This window comes from Manis pentadactyla, chromosome 14 (assembly GCF_030020395.1).
Source record: "Manis pentadactyla isolate mManPen7 chromosome 14, mManPen7.hap1, whole genome shotgun sequence".
Taxonomy (NCBI): Eukaryota; Metazoa; Chordata; class Mammalia; order Pholidota; family Manidae; genus Manis; species Manis pentadactyla.
Window position 1 is genome coordinate 3,163,606 of NC_080032.1, and position 13,571 is coordinate 3,177,176.

Consider the following 13,571-nt stretch of genomic DNA (forward strand, 5'->3'; position numbering starts at 1 on the left):
TTCCAAAAGAGGCGAAACCGTTTATCAAGTCGGCGCCGGCGCGGTATCTACAGTATCTACAAATATCTACACGTATCTACACCGCCTGCAGACGGGGCTCCCGGGTCGTCCGTACTGCAGCTGCCGGCCGGGTCGAGGGGGCGACGCGGTCTCGCGGAGAACAATAAATATCACTTCCTTCCGCCGCTGACCGGGCGCTTTGGCACTGGCGGGCGCGGAGCCCGTGGCCCTCGCTCGGGGCCGGGGGGCCTAGGCGGCTCCGGGACTGGGGACCCGGGCACCTCGGCAGCTCCGGGCTGAAGGGTGGAGGACCCCTTGGCTTCGAGGCTGGGGAGCGGAGGCCCCCGGGGGGAGCGTGTTCGGCGGCCCTCGGGGCTGTGCGGGGACCGGGCTGAAGCGGCCGGCGGGCGCCCCACTATCTGGGGCAGTAGTCGTAGGAGCCGGGCGGCGCGCCCCCGGCCGACGAATACATGTTGGCGGCGGCGGCAGCGGCGGCGGCGGCGGCGGCGGCGGCGGCTGCGGCCGCCGGGCTCACGGCGGGGTGGTGGTGGTGCGGGTGCGCGTGCGGGTGGTAGCCGTGGCCGCGCAGGCCCGGCAGCGGGTAGGGCGCCGGCCGGCTCTTGGCCCCGAGGTAGTGGTCGTAGGCGGCGGCCGGGTACTTGTAGGGGTGGTGGTGCAGCGGCTCCGACGCGCCGGGCGCCTCTAGGCGCAGCTCGGGGTGCGGGGGGCTGGGCCGGCCTCCGGGCGCCCCGGGCAGCGGAACCAGGCCCCCGGCCCCGCCGGCCCCGGGCAACGCGGGGCTCAGCACCCGCGCCAGCAGCTGCGGCGGGTGCGCCGGGTCCCCGAGCACCGCCGGCCCGCCCGCGTCGCGCTCGAATTCCCGCCGGGCGTCGGCCGCGTCTGCGGGGAGGGCCAAGGGGTGAGCGCGGCCGGCCGGGGCCGCACAGGGGCCCCGCGAGGGCCCTGCCCACGCCGGCTGGGAAGAGGCGCTAGGCCTCGCTCGGGCGCTACCCGCCCCCAACACCCCGAACCTGCCCGAGACCCGGGCCCTCCCCAGGAGCCCGCGCCGCTCCGCGAGCCGCAGAGGCGGGCGAGGCGGGCGAGGCGGGCGGGGCGGGCGGAGCTCAGCCGTCGGGCCGGGCGGGCGAGTGCGCGCTTGCCCGCCGACACGGCCGTGGTGCAGCCGGCGCGAAGGCCGCGAGCACCCCTGGGGTGCAGGCGAGGCCAGGCGCGGCCGCCTGCCCCGGGCGGAGCGCGCGCAGGGCCGTGGCCCGGATCCCACGACCCGGACCTTACCTTTCTCCGCGCCGTTGGGCTGCGTGGGAGAGGCCACGGGGTTCCGAGAGCGCGCAAAGGCGCTCATTAGCGGCAGTGCGCCGGGCCGGTGGTTCCGGGGCCTGCGGGAGGGAGGCGGGCGCCGGGTGAGGCGGCGCCGGGGCTCGGTGCCCGGAAGCTCGCTGCCTCCCGGGAGGATACTCACCAGTCCTCGGGGTCGCAGTCTCGGAAGCCTTTGGCGAAAGGGTTGCTGGCGATCTTGAGCTGCGTGATCTACGGGGAAGTGGGCACTGAGCAAGCTGCTAGAGACCCGAACTTCGGTGGGGAGGCGAAGCCCGGGGAAGGGAAGAGGAGGGCCCCCAGGAAGGAACCCTCTACACCCCACAGGCGGGAACAGCCCCACAACTGCTCGCCCTGCTGCAGAAGTGGTGACTCCCTCCCGTGGCATGAGGTCTGGGGAGCCCACTTTCTCTGGTAAGAAACCCTTCTCTGTGACCCCAAGCGATTGGAATGGAGACCCTGCGCCCCTGGCTGGGATGAGAATATGGTCATCTCCACCCCCCACCCCACAGTGGGGGAGAGCAGAGGGACGCCCTAGGAATCCGGGTAAACTGCAGATCAGGCCCCTGATGGGGAGTTTCCGGAATGGTTTGGAAAACAAACTTTCAGGCTGCAGTGACAGTTGCCGCTGGAGAAGTCAACCTGATATGAGGCTGGGCCAGCCTACAGCAAAGAGGAGGGGGCTGCCTGAGGCCCTTGGAGGTGGGGCACCATCCTGCTTGTGATCCATTGGGACCAACACCTTGCTGGTCCAAACCCCATGCAGCAACTGAAACCCGCGCCCCCCTCCCAGAAGTGATGAATTTGTCAGTCCCCAGGGCCTCACCCGGTGGTTCTGATAGGCAGTGACGGCAGTGAAGCGTGTCTCCTCAAATACGAAGGTTTTGAAGTTCTCCTCGGCGTATTTCTCACTATCTTTGCGTGGGTCAACGTAGACAACATGGAAGCGAGGCTGGTATCTGTGCATGGAGTTGAGAATAATCTGGAAGACAAGGTGGTGGAAGAGGCTGAAACTAGGAAATGAGGCAAGGTCCAGAGAGCCAGTGAACTTCCCAGAGAAGGTGCATGGGCAAAACCCTTAGTTCCCAAAATAAGGTCTGGCCATGGGGCCCAGGCAGTGGTTGCCACCTCTTGGGGACCACTGGGAGAGGCTCCCCAAGTGGCTAAATGCCCTAGGTTTAGACTTTCTACAGGTCCTTGACAACTGCTGCCAGCCTCAGCCCAACAGGGAAGTGGTATCACTGGCCTGGATTCTGCAGACTTGGGCCTCTGTCCCCATACATGGCCCCACCCTTTCCAGGTAAAAATTCTCATCAAAAAGTCAAGAATGCGGTGAGGGAAGCAGAGTGCTCCTCACTTCCAGGCCTGTGGCCTGCCAGACTCTATGAAGCCCCTGACGGGGGACCAGCTGCCTATCCACACCCCGAGCTGCCAGAGATCTGGCTCTGGGTTCTGCTCAGCAGGGGCTCTGGGGGGACTGCGCTGCGGACCGCCTGGGAGGGGGTGGTCACTCACATGGCCGTTGTCATCCAGCAGGTTGTTGGTCAGCTTGAGCTTATCAAAGGACACAATTTGCTTCATCCACTGTGCACCCTTGGCAGGCGAGTCAGGATGGTAGTGGACGCGGCCTGGTGTGGCGGGGTCTGCCTTCCCAGCCACCAGCCAGGAAGAGCTGTGAAAGGCGTACCTGGGGCGGCAGGGGTCACACCGTGTTGGAGTGAACCCAGAGGGCCTTGCTGAGTGAACCCCGAAAGTGCCTGAGAAGTTTCCCCACCAGTGAAACTGGGCCTCTGCTGCCACATGGCCTGGAAGCTTCTCCAAGGGGGATTGTGGAAAAAACAGAAAGCGCCCTCCATCCCAATACAGGAGACAGCAGGAAGCCCGGCACTGGGAGGACGCCGGGCTCCCGGCGCCACATTTCGCTGCAAGCGGGTCCACCGGCTCTGGGCCTCCCTGCCGGCCTACAGTGTCCCCAGCATGGCGGGAGCCTGGATTTGGCCACGCTGGTGGCCTTGGGCTCAGGGCTCGGGCTCAGGGCGGACCATGGTCTCTTTATTAATTGCTGTTAATTGTCTCGGCAGCTGAGGCCCGCCCTGCATAATCTGTCTGGGCCACCCCACCTTTCCTGCCCGGCTCCAGGGCCCAGCATTCTGGAGGATGGGGGAAGGAGACGAGGTGCCCACGCTTACCTCCCGGGAGAGGGAGACACGATGAGAAGCAGGGTCTGTGTGCAAGGGGCCTGCCCGCCTCTGGCTGAGCCAGCCCAGGGGCATGGGAGGTTTCCTGGCCTATGGCTGCTTGGGGAGTCCAGCCCGGCACCTACTGAGGGGACTTACTGAGAACTGCTGGGGCTGAGGTCTGACAGGGGTGGGGAAGGAGCAGGTCTCACAGGTTGGTGGGGCAGGTGGCACAGGTGCCTGGGACCACCCAGTCACTCATGTCCCGAGCCACCCTCAGAGACATCAGCAGGCAGGGCACCCTCCCAAGTGCTGCTGGGCCCTCACCGGTAGCGCTTGTCGTCCACCGGCACGAAATCCATGAGGAGCATGTAGTCCGCCATGGGGTCCATGCCGAAGAGCTTCACTTGGAACGTGGGGAACATGCGCCTGGGGGCAGCGAGGCCTTCAGTCACGGGCAGGCGGGGGAGGGCAGGGCCACCCCACCCTGGGCAGCCCAAACCGGGGGCCTCAGGCCGCAGCTGTGTTTGGCAGCCTGGCCCCCCTGTCTTGTCTCCCTTTACTCAACTGCTCTAATCTGACTAGGCCCCTGCCCAGCCAAGAGCAAGTGGAGGGGTCCCCTTTTCTGAAACAAAAATGGCTGACTCAGTGCTAGAGCTCAGCTTGCACGCCCCAACCTTAGGGGACCGCGTCTGCCTGCCACCTCTGCCGGTGTAGAGCCAGCCTAGCCACTGCCGACCTGGCTGTCCCACTCGGAGGCAGCCTCAGCCAGCAACGCCCAAGCGGGACTGCTGAGAAGCGGCCCCAGGGATTCTCAGCCCTCAGCAGCGCCTTCCCCCAGCTCCACCATCTAGGCGATCGCTTTCAGCTCCCCGCTCGAACAAAGTGAAACTGGGAGGCGCGTGTGGTTCGGAGGAGTCCCAGGTGCTCTTCCCAGATGGGGCTACAGCGGCTCCCCAACCCTCCAGCGAAGCCAAGGCCTTGGAGCCCACAGCCCCAACTCTGCCCAGCTCCCAGGCCTCCCAAAGCTGGAATCACCCCACCTTCCCCTGGGACACACGCAAGCGCCCCCTAACCCCAGGCAGTCACTCAGGGTACACTTGGTTTGTGCCCTCCTGATCCCCTAATTCTTCCTCCTCGGACTCCCGCTCGGTGACCCATCTGGGCTCTAGGAAAGGACATTTTGTGGCTCCTGGATGGGCCACTGGCTGCAGGCCGGCCCTGTCCTGACGGCACACAAGTGCCAGCCACCGGGTCCTGAAGGCCAGTGTGAGGGTTGGCCCCCAGCTGCCCTTCCTACTGCTTCCCCTCATGGACAAGTGTCTGCGGGCAGTGGGCAGAAAGCCCTCCCCGCCTCGGCCGGCCGCAGGGTGCTACAGAGTGGTGGCTTCTGAGGTGAAGCCTGGCCACTGAGAAGGCCCTGGCCGAGCTGGCCTGAGTCTGAGGCCAGGGCACAGTCCTCAGGCGGCCCCTGTACCCAGGGGCAGCAAGGGGAGCCTGGAGAAGACCCACGGCTGGGGCTGAGCACGGGCCCCCGGCTCCCCAGGGAGGACGGCCCTGGCAGGGAGAAGGAAATGGCGAGAAGGCTCTGCAAACAGGCCCGAACTCCCCCGGCTGTGCGGACTCGGAGCTGGTGTCTCCGTGTGTACATTAGACACAGCCCGGCACCCGCCTTTGTCTGCTGGTCAAATCGGTTGCATCGCAAAACTTGTTCCCCTTCTCTCTGGGCCCTTAAAGCAAATACAGGGTAATTGGAAGGCGGCAGGCCCCAGCCGCAGAGCCAGGCTCCATAATCCCCCGAAACGTAGGCCTGGGAAGCCAGTAGCAACCGCCACCAAACACAGCACCGTTTTAAGGGGGCTTAACTCTCCTAAAAACTTGCCCAGCTCCCCTCTTTAGCCCGGTAGCCTGAACTTGGGAGCCAGCGACTGGAGTTCCCGTTGAGGCGGAATCCGCTGGGAACCGGCTGGTTGGCGAGGCCCCGGGAGGCGACCGCCCTCCCCCAGCCCGGGGTGCTCGGAGCCAGCCCCTGCTCCCGGCGGCCCGGCGCTGCGGGTGGGGCGGGCCGGCCTGCCGCGCGGCCGTCGCTGGATCCGGGACCGTGCTGAGCGAACGGGCCGGCCGCGCCGAGGGCCCCGCAGGTGGCCGTGCCGCGCCCTCCGCCCCGCTCTCGGCCCCACTCGCGTGGGTCGGACCGGGCGGCGCCACGTGGGCAGGGTCGCGGGCAGGGAGGGGGGCGCCCTGACCTGCCGGCCTTGGTGACGATCATCTCGGTGCCCAGCTGGTTGAACTCGTCCCACAGCGCCTTCATCTCCAGCTGCGCGCCCACGCTGGCCACCTTGGCGTTCTTCTTCACCGGCGCCTTGGCGGCGGCCGCGCAGCCGGCCCCGGGGCCCGCGGGCTCAGCGGCGGCGCTGGTGGCGGCCCCGGCGGCCGGCGCGAACGGGTAGGCGTGCGGCGGCGGCGGCGGCGGCGGGCCCGGGGCGGCGGCGGCGGCGCACGGGTCGTAGCGCGGCGGCGGCGGCTCGCGCGGGCCGTACGGGTCGGCGCCCGGCGACGCGGCGCCCGGGAAGCCCCCCGCGGCCCCCAGGCTGCTCAGGCTGCTGGCCGCGAAGGCTGCAACGTCGCAGAAGTGCGAGAGCTGCGTGAGCCACGGGCTGGACACGGCGGAGAGCATGGCCCGCGGGCCGCCGCCGCCGCCGCCGCCGAGGTGAGCGCTGCCCCGCGCCGCCGGCCGAGTGGCGGGCGCCGCGCTGCGTGCGCCCCGGGCCGCGCCGCCCCAGTCTGCGGCCCGGCCCCGAGGAGGCGCCCCGCCCCGCCCCGCCCCGCGCCCCCTCCCCCCGCGCCGCCCCTCCCCCGCCGGCCCCCCGACCGCCCGGACCGGCTCCCCCGAGCGCCGGGCCGCCCGCCCGCGTCGCCTCCCGCCCGGTCCTCTCCCGGGCGCTGCCTCCGCCTCGCCGCTGCTTCACCTTTGTCTCCGCGTTTGATTCTCCCTCCGACCGTCCCTCCCGCTTCCACGGCCTCTTTCGTTTCTCTTTATTTCTGCTTTATTTTCTGCCTCCCCTCTTTTTCCTGCCCTCTCCTTTCTTTCCACTTTAATTTTCTTCACTCTGTCTTTTTTCCAGCCTGCCCTTTGCCTCTTATTTCTGGGTGCCCTTCTCTGTTATTCACGCTTTTCAAAAAAACAAAAACTGAAGTCTTTCGTTTCTTTTTCATGGCTTCATTTTCTGCCTTTAATTTTCTCCCACCTGCACCCCTTTCGTGGTCGCCCCCCTCTTCCCTGCCTTCCCCTCCGCGCCGCCGCCCTCGCGCCCTCTCTCTCCTCGCCCCGCGTGCCCTCTGGGCCCTCTCCTTGCCTACCGGCCCGCCGCCCACCGGGCCGTCTTTCCCCGCGCTTCCCCGGGGCTCCCCGGCCTCGTCAGGGCCTGTCTAGCCGCGCGCGGCTCTGCAGCGGGGTCCCCACGCCGGAGGGTGCATAGGCTCCGGGGACGATGCCCGCGCTTCCTCCCCGCCCCGCCGTTGGAGTTGGAAGCCCGAAGCCCACCCCGCCGGAGCTCCCTCCACCCCCTCCGCGCCCGGGCCCTGCCAGCCCTCTTCGCTGGGGCCCCACGGCAGCAGCGGCAGGGGGTCTGGCGGGCGGGTCCCCGCAGATGCGGCGGAAGAGGCTCACCTTCCATGTCTCTGGTGACGGTGCTGAAGTGCATCCCGGCTGGGGACCCCAGCAGCCGCGGAAGCTTCGCCTGGTCGGAGGACTCGGGGCCCGGGCGAGCGGTGCGCTCCGCGGCCTCTGCTGCAACCAGAGAGGCGATGCTGAACGCGCTGGCCCGGGGAGACAGCGGGCCCCGCCGGTCCATAGGCGCCCAGCGGCCTGGCCGGCGCTGCCCCCGACTGCGTGCACCCAGCCGCACGGAGGCCAGCCCAGCCCACGGGACTGGGGGCGGGGGCCCTGCGGTGCCACTCACAGCCGCCGGCCAGGGCCCCGGGGATTATGGTGTCATGGCCCCCCACTCCGGACCAGTGGCAGCCGAGGGGCCCCAGATTGGTGGAGCGCCCTGGGAGCCTGGGGCCCTCCTGCTTTTCAAGCTCCCTGCCCCTGGCGTCTACTCCCAGGGACCTCCGTGACCAGCGCCCCTCAAACATCCCGTTGCTCTCTCCAAGGCCGGGGTTGCCTCTGTCGAACGAAGCCTCTGCCGGATTCTACAGCACCACAGGGGAGGCAGCTATGCCGGGAGTGCCCAGCCCCAGCCTGGGCCAGTGGGGCATGGATGAAGCACCGCGGGCCGCCAGGGTCCGGCCCTGTCCCTGCCCTCAGCCCCTCCCGCCGCCTCCTCCCAGGCTGCCCCTGCACCTGGGTGAGGAGAGGGCAGTTCGGGCTCCGACACTGGCCACAAGCAGACAACCCCAGGGCCGTGGCGTCGTCCGTCCCTCAGCGTGGCAGCAAAGTACCCAGCACAGCAAACCCCCCCAGACCCCGCCGGGCAGCTCACTGTTGTGGGGGCCCCAACAGAGGGACACCGCCCAGGCCGCACAGCCCGGGAGCCCGAGCGTCACGCGCACCGGCGCGCGCACCGCCCGCCCCTGTCCAGGACGCTTATACATCCGGAGGGTGGGCAGTGCCCGCTGCTCCGACCTCCCCGCGCACCGGCCGCCAGGCGCAGGGAGGGCCGGGGGCGGGGCCTGGCCTGGCCGAGGGAGCTGAGGACACTTCGGAGTTCAGGCAGCCGGGTCGGATTGTCTACTGCCCCTTGCCACCCACCGGGACCCAGCCTGCCCGTCTGGGAAGACCCTGCTGCCTTGGTGCCCAACCAGGCCCTGCAGAGTGAGACCAGGGCCTCCCTGAGGCCTCAGGGCCTCCCGGCCTAGGCATCCCCATGCTAAGGCCTGACTTGGCCGGCCTCCCCCACTACTGCCTCTGGGACCCCCTCTGAGCGGTTCAGGGTATCCACGGCCTTCTTGTCCGGAGCCTTCCCAGCAGGGCATCGAGCCTACCTGCCTCCCAGGAGCTTCTCTGGCCCTGCGCTGAGAGCCCGGCAGTTAGGGCCTCCGTTTCCAGGGGCTGTCCGCTTACAACCACGTTGTAGGCCTTTGCCTGCGCTCGCCTGGGATGGGGGCGGGAGGCAGGCAGCCTCTCCCGGGGCTTTTACAATGCCTGGTCCTCAGACCCCGGACAGAAGAGCTGCTGGCTGGGGGGCAGGGGAGGCCCAGGAACTGGGGACAGGGGAGTGTGCTCCAAGAACAGACTGGCTCTGGGGCCTAAGGCCTAGGACACAGCAGGAGGCCAGGTGTGCATGCGGGCAGTGCTGTGTGAGCCCCTCCCCACCTCCCAGGCCGCCGCAGTTGTGGACTGTGGAGGGGAAGGGGGACTGTTGCCAGGGCAGCTCTCGGCCTTGAGTGACCATGACAGTGACAGTGACCTGTGGGCCACAGGGCAGGTCTGGGGACGAGTGGGGGGCGTGACCATCCGGGCTCCAGGCCCCTGTCCCAGGAGGAGCTGCTGCAGCTGGGAGGCGGCGGGGGTGGGGGTGGGGGGCAGGTTGTGGTAGTTTTGCAGGAGGCATGCCCGGTGCTGGCCATCCACACCTAGAGAGGCCTGGGCCCTGCGGGCTATGCCTGGGGCCCTGGGAGGCATGGGAGGGGCTCCCCCATATGCTTGTGCATTATCTGGGGTGCACGTGGGGGTGCTGGTGGTTGTGTCCTGTGCACCTGGGGCAGCCTGCCATGATACCAGGGCACACACCTTGAGGGCAGCTCCCAGATGTTGAGTCTGAGAGCAGTTCCAAAGTTGAGAAGAGAGAAGTGAAAGTGAAAAGCTCTGTGGCTCCTTGGATCGGCCTGGGCGCTGCCTTAAGGCCCCAGGCCCTCTCTGTCTGGGGCCGTGGAGGGCGGAGCAGTGGTCCTCCCAGCCCCTCAGCAACCCTTCATGCTGGAGCTGGGACCCCAGCAGCCTGGCTGGTGGGCAAAGGCAGAGGACTGTGGGGTGGGCAAGCCCTGATGGATGAGAGGGGCGCTCGGAAGAGGTGAGAGGGCCCACCAGGCCGCTCCGATGCCGCACGGCGACCCGCGCTCCATCCGCTGCGCATACTCACCCTGGCGATTGCAGAACCCCCCGACCCCACTGCTCAATGCCCGGGCCCTCCTGCAGCCCTCGACCGCTGAGGCTCAGAGCGGCCCGATGCCCTCGAAGCGCGGGGCTGCCCGAGCCTCCAGCCAGCAGCGGAGTCTCTGCCTTCACTGCCCAGCGGGACTGCGCTCCTGGGACCCTCCCCCGGCCCCTGGGACGGCGCCGCCTTCTCGCCCGACGCTTCGCAGCGCCCCGCCACCCCGCGACCGCCCGCCGCCGCCCCAGCCCGCCTGCCAGCCCGCAGCACGGAGGGTGCGCGCCCGCCCGGCGGCCCGGCGCCCCGCACAGCCCGGCCCGCAGGCGCACGCCGCGCCGCAGCCCGAGGGAAGGCTTCCTGGAGCTGCACCTGGACCCGGCGCGGCTCCCTTCCGCCTCGCTCCCCCTGCCGGCCGCGCCTCTGTTACCGCGAGGGAGGAGGCCTGGCTGGGCGGCGGCCTGCGCGCACCAGGAGGGCTGGGCACGGCCCGGGGCCTGGAGCCGCGCGGGCTCTGCTCCTCAGAGTGCGGGGCGCGGCCGGGGTCTGGGCTGCGCGGTCAGCGCCTCTGTCTGGGACGCAGAGAGAAGACCAGACTCGCATTTTGCCGCGTCGGCCGGCTGCAAGCTGGGGGCCACAAGGGGTCCATTTACAGCCCTAGAAACGAGGCTGGACTCTCATTGGCAGCGGCAGCCGGGCACAGGAGGGGGACCGAAGCCTGGCCGAGGGCAGGAGGTGGGAGGGGTGGGACGGGGCCGAGGCGCGGCCAGCCGTTGGCGGGGACACAGCCTCGCCCTCGGGACCCTGAGCGGGATACCACGCGGGCGCGCACTGCGCCCCGGCACCGTCGGGGAGAGCCTTGGGTGCCGGGGACCACTCGCCCCCGCCCCCTTCTACCGCACCAGCACCTTGAATGTTCCGCTTGAGAAGCCCTATTTCTGATGTTTTCTCCCCTGACCGTGGAGAGCCGTCGCTGCCTCGCTGCTGCCCCAGCTCCGCCCCCCTAGAGCGCGCCTGGCCCTCCCAGGGGAGCCGTGGGGACGGGCCCCTCACCTTCCATCCACTGTAGAGGCGCATCCGCAGCGCTGCACCCACCGCTCAGAATTCACTCCGCTCGTCTCCGTTTTCAGCCCTGGAAGGCCCTGCAAAACCTTGTGCTTCTCTGGCGGCGCAAAGCCCACGGATTCTCGAGACAAGTAAGTGCTCCTCGAGGTGAGGTGCACACCCGGGAAACCCCCCTTTGGGGGCAAGTGTGCACATGGGTGGGTATGTACTGGAGGCCTACAGGATGCGAGTGTGTGCTCAGGGAACCCTCCCCTAGGACTCAGAGTAGGAGCCAGGCAGCAACGAGCAGCATCCCCCACGGGCTCAGAGAGGGGCTGGGCTTTTCTCGACCCCATTACCTCGTATCAGGATTGATTATCGGGGATCTGCCTCCAGCGTCTGCGTAGACGCGGCCTCAGTGGTGGAAGGTCCCACACCAGGTGCATCCTCCCCCTGTCTTTCTGCCCCAGTCAGCAGCTCCCCCTGGACCTGGAGGCTGGAAGGCTGGCCTTCGGGGCCCAGCGGCGGGGGTGGATGGGAGGAAAGCCACCTTCCCTGGAGCCAGAGAGGCGGGCGAGCCACAGAGGCCCCGTCCTCCCCTCTCGGCTCCGCCCCATCTCTTGGCTTTAGCGCACTGCAGGGCCTTTGCACAGTACCCCGCCCCTTGGGAGTGCCCCACCGTTCCTCCTCTGTTGAAGGTGCTTGGAACTATGATGTGGATGAACTCGACTTTCTGGATGGCCCTAGTGGATAAGCAGCAATCCCAGCCCTGGAGGCAGGCAGGTGGGGACCACTGTGCCATCATCACTGTCCTCAGGGTGGCTGAGCTGCCCAGGTCACCAGCTGCCCAGGCGGGAGAGAAACCGCACAGCATGGTGGAGCAGGCACGGTCCCTGCTGGGTCTGTATCAAAGCCAGGGTGGCACAATTTGCCAGCCCCACATGGGGCACCACTGGCCTGAACACAGTCTGTGCACACACTGGGTTTGCAAACCCTCGGTGGGAACTGGGGGCTTGCAGGGGCTTGCCTGTGGCTAAAGGGGCAGAAGCAATTTCCCTGGCCTGGCACCTGCCATGCACATCTCATGATCTCTTGTGATACTGCTCTGCAGGGATTGAAGAAAGAGGGGACCCTTCTCCCCAGCTTGGGGTCTCAATGTGCCTGGGAGAGCAGCGGCTCTGTTGGCCCCTAATTGCCCCCTGGACCTCCTTTGCCATGACCTCCCCCCCTAATGAAGCAGAAGCCCTTACTAGCACCCCCCAAGCCTCCTCCTCGGGGGCCAGGCCCTTACCCAAACCTCCTGCAGGGCAGTGTCTGTGCTCAGCCCTGAGTTCTGTGGCTGTGGCAGACAGCAGGCAGGAACCCTGCCTGGGAGCCCCTGGGCACACAGCAGGGTTCATGTGAGGGGGACTAGAGGCTCTGAGAGGATGCCCCAGTGACCCCACCAAGCAGACCTGATGGAATTCTTGCAAAGGCCCAGGAGTGCACAACAGCCTGGTGTGTGCACTGCAGCGGCTTGGAGAGGACGTGGGGTGAGGCGAGCCGACGCATGGTCAAGGAGGGGCCTGCCCCTCAGCTCTCAAGAGGCATCACCTGAGACCCGCTTGTCCCAGCCCCACCTGCCTCCTGGTCCCAGGGCAGAGCCTGCTGCCTCTCTGGAGTGCCGGTGCCTGGCCCTGAGTGCTGGCGACTGAAGGATGGACAAAGGGAAATGGAGCTGCTGAGAGGGGTGGACACGTGAGGGGTGACAGAGGGGAGAAGGCAGGAAGAGGGGCACGTGAGCCCTGTGACACCGGCTCCTCAGAGCTGGCAGGGGAAGGGCCAGGGCCCAGGCAGCTGTGGGCGGCCAGGTCACAGCCTCCTGTCTGCCCCAGCTGAGTCACACCGCGTCACTGTGGGTGCCGGCCTCCAGTAGGACAGAGTGGGTCATGGTGAGAGGGATGGCCGGGCCGGATGGGACTGTCAGCTCAGCCTGGGGGACAGCACCCCTACCCCCACACCAGGGCCCCCTGCGGGCTGGAAGTTCCCACAACTCCAGAACAAACAAACAGACAGACCAACTCACAGCCAGGCTCCAGGCCCCTCTCCGATTTCTGAGCCTGTTGATTTAGCTGCCCACTTGACAGGGGGACCCAGCCACATGGGGAGCCGCTGTCCATCTGTCTATCTATCTACTGGTCACACTAGTCCGTCCACCCCACATGCCATCAGGCAGAGGTGGGGCTCAAAGACTCAGGTGACCTACATTCAGGCTGCACACTGGGACCTGAGGAAACCAGCTCCACTGGTCCCCTGGCTTTTTCTTTGTGGCCAGGGCAGGAGGACCCACACTCTCCAGGGAGAGGGACAGACCCCAAAAGCTCTCAGGGTATGTTGACTGAGAGTGAGTGGCCAGAAGATGGACACCTGCAGACCTCTGCTAGGACCCTCTAGAGCTGCCGGCTGGGTACTGGTGCCAGCTGCCATGAACCCACATGACACCCACACCATTGCACACTTGTAAGCATGGACATAAGTACACATGTGTGCACACCCACATGCATAGACGAACACACAAATGAATGTGCACACACCTGAGCATACCACACACATGAGTGTGGGCACATGTATGCATGCACACACTGAACACAGACACACCTAGAAGCATGGGCATGCACACACATGCACACTGGAGACACACATGAGCAGGAGCACACATGCTCACACTGTGCATGTACACAGACACTGGCATGGGCCAGAGTACACATACCAGCATGTGCAAAACACACACAAGGTCGTGCATGTGTCTGCAGGTACCTCCCTCACGTGGCCACCGTGACAAGTCTTCAGTGTCGATGACACTCATTTTAGTAACTCAAGTTCACCTTAGATTTACTTGACTTAGATGAGGTCCATGTGAAGCCTCAGGTGACACATGATG

General features: G+C 67.0%; 1 protein-coding gene across 6 annotated transcripts; it reads right to left on the minus strand.

The window, feature by feature from the left end:
• TBX1 (T-box transcription factor 1) lies at positions 1-11,151 on the minus strand. 6 transcript variants are annotated; one of them, XM_057491571.1, is made up of 9 exons: positions 8,000-8,132; positions 7,183-7,302; positions 5,759-6,128; positions 3,840-3,941; positions 2,851-3,022; positions 2,162-2,317; positions 1,481-1,548; positions 1,297-1,397; positions 1-900 (listed from the first exon to the last, which is right to left on the minus strand). In XM_057491571.1, the coding sequence occupies exons 1-9, from the start codon at positions 8,109-8,111 to the stop codon at positions 416-418; spliced, it is 1,686 nt and encodes a 561-aa protein (XP_057347554.1). In that variant the 5' UTR covers positions 8,112-8,132; the 3' UTR covers positions 1-415. The 6 variants fall into 6 exon arrangements, with proteins under 6 accessions (XP_057347554.1, XP_057347557.1, XP_057347556.1 ...); XM_057491574.1 differs by lacking the exon at positions 8,000-8,132 and adding an exon at positions 7,861-7,993; XM_057491573.1 differs by lacking the exons at positions 5,759-6,128; positions 8,000-8,132 and adding an exon at positions 10,661-11,151.
• Between the last annotated feature and the right edge of the window lie 2,420 nt (positions 11,152-13,571).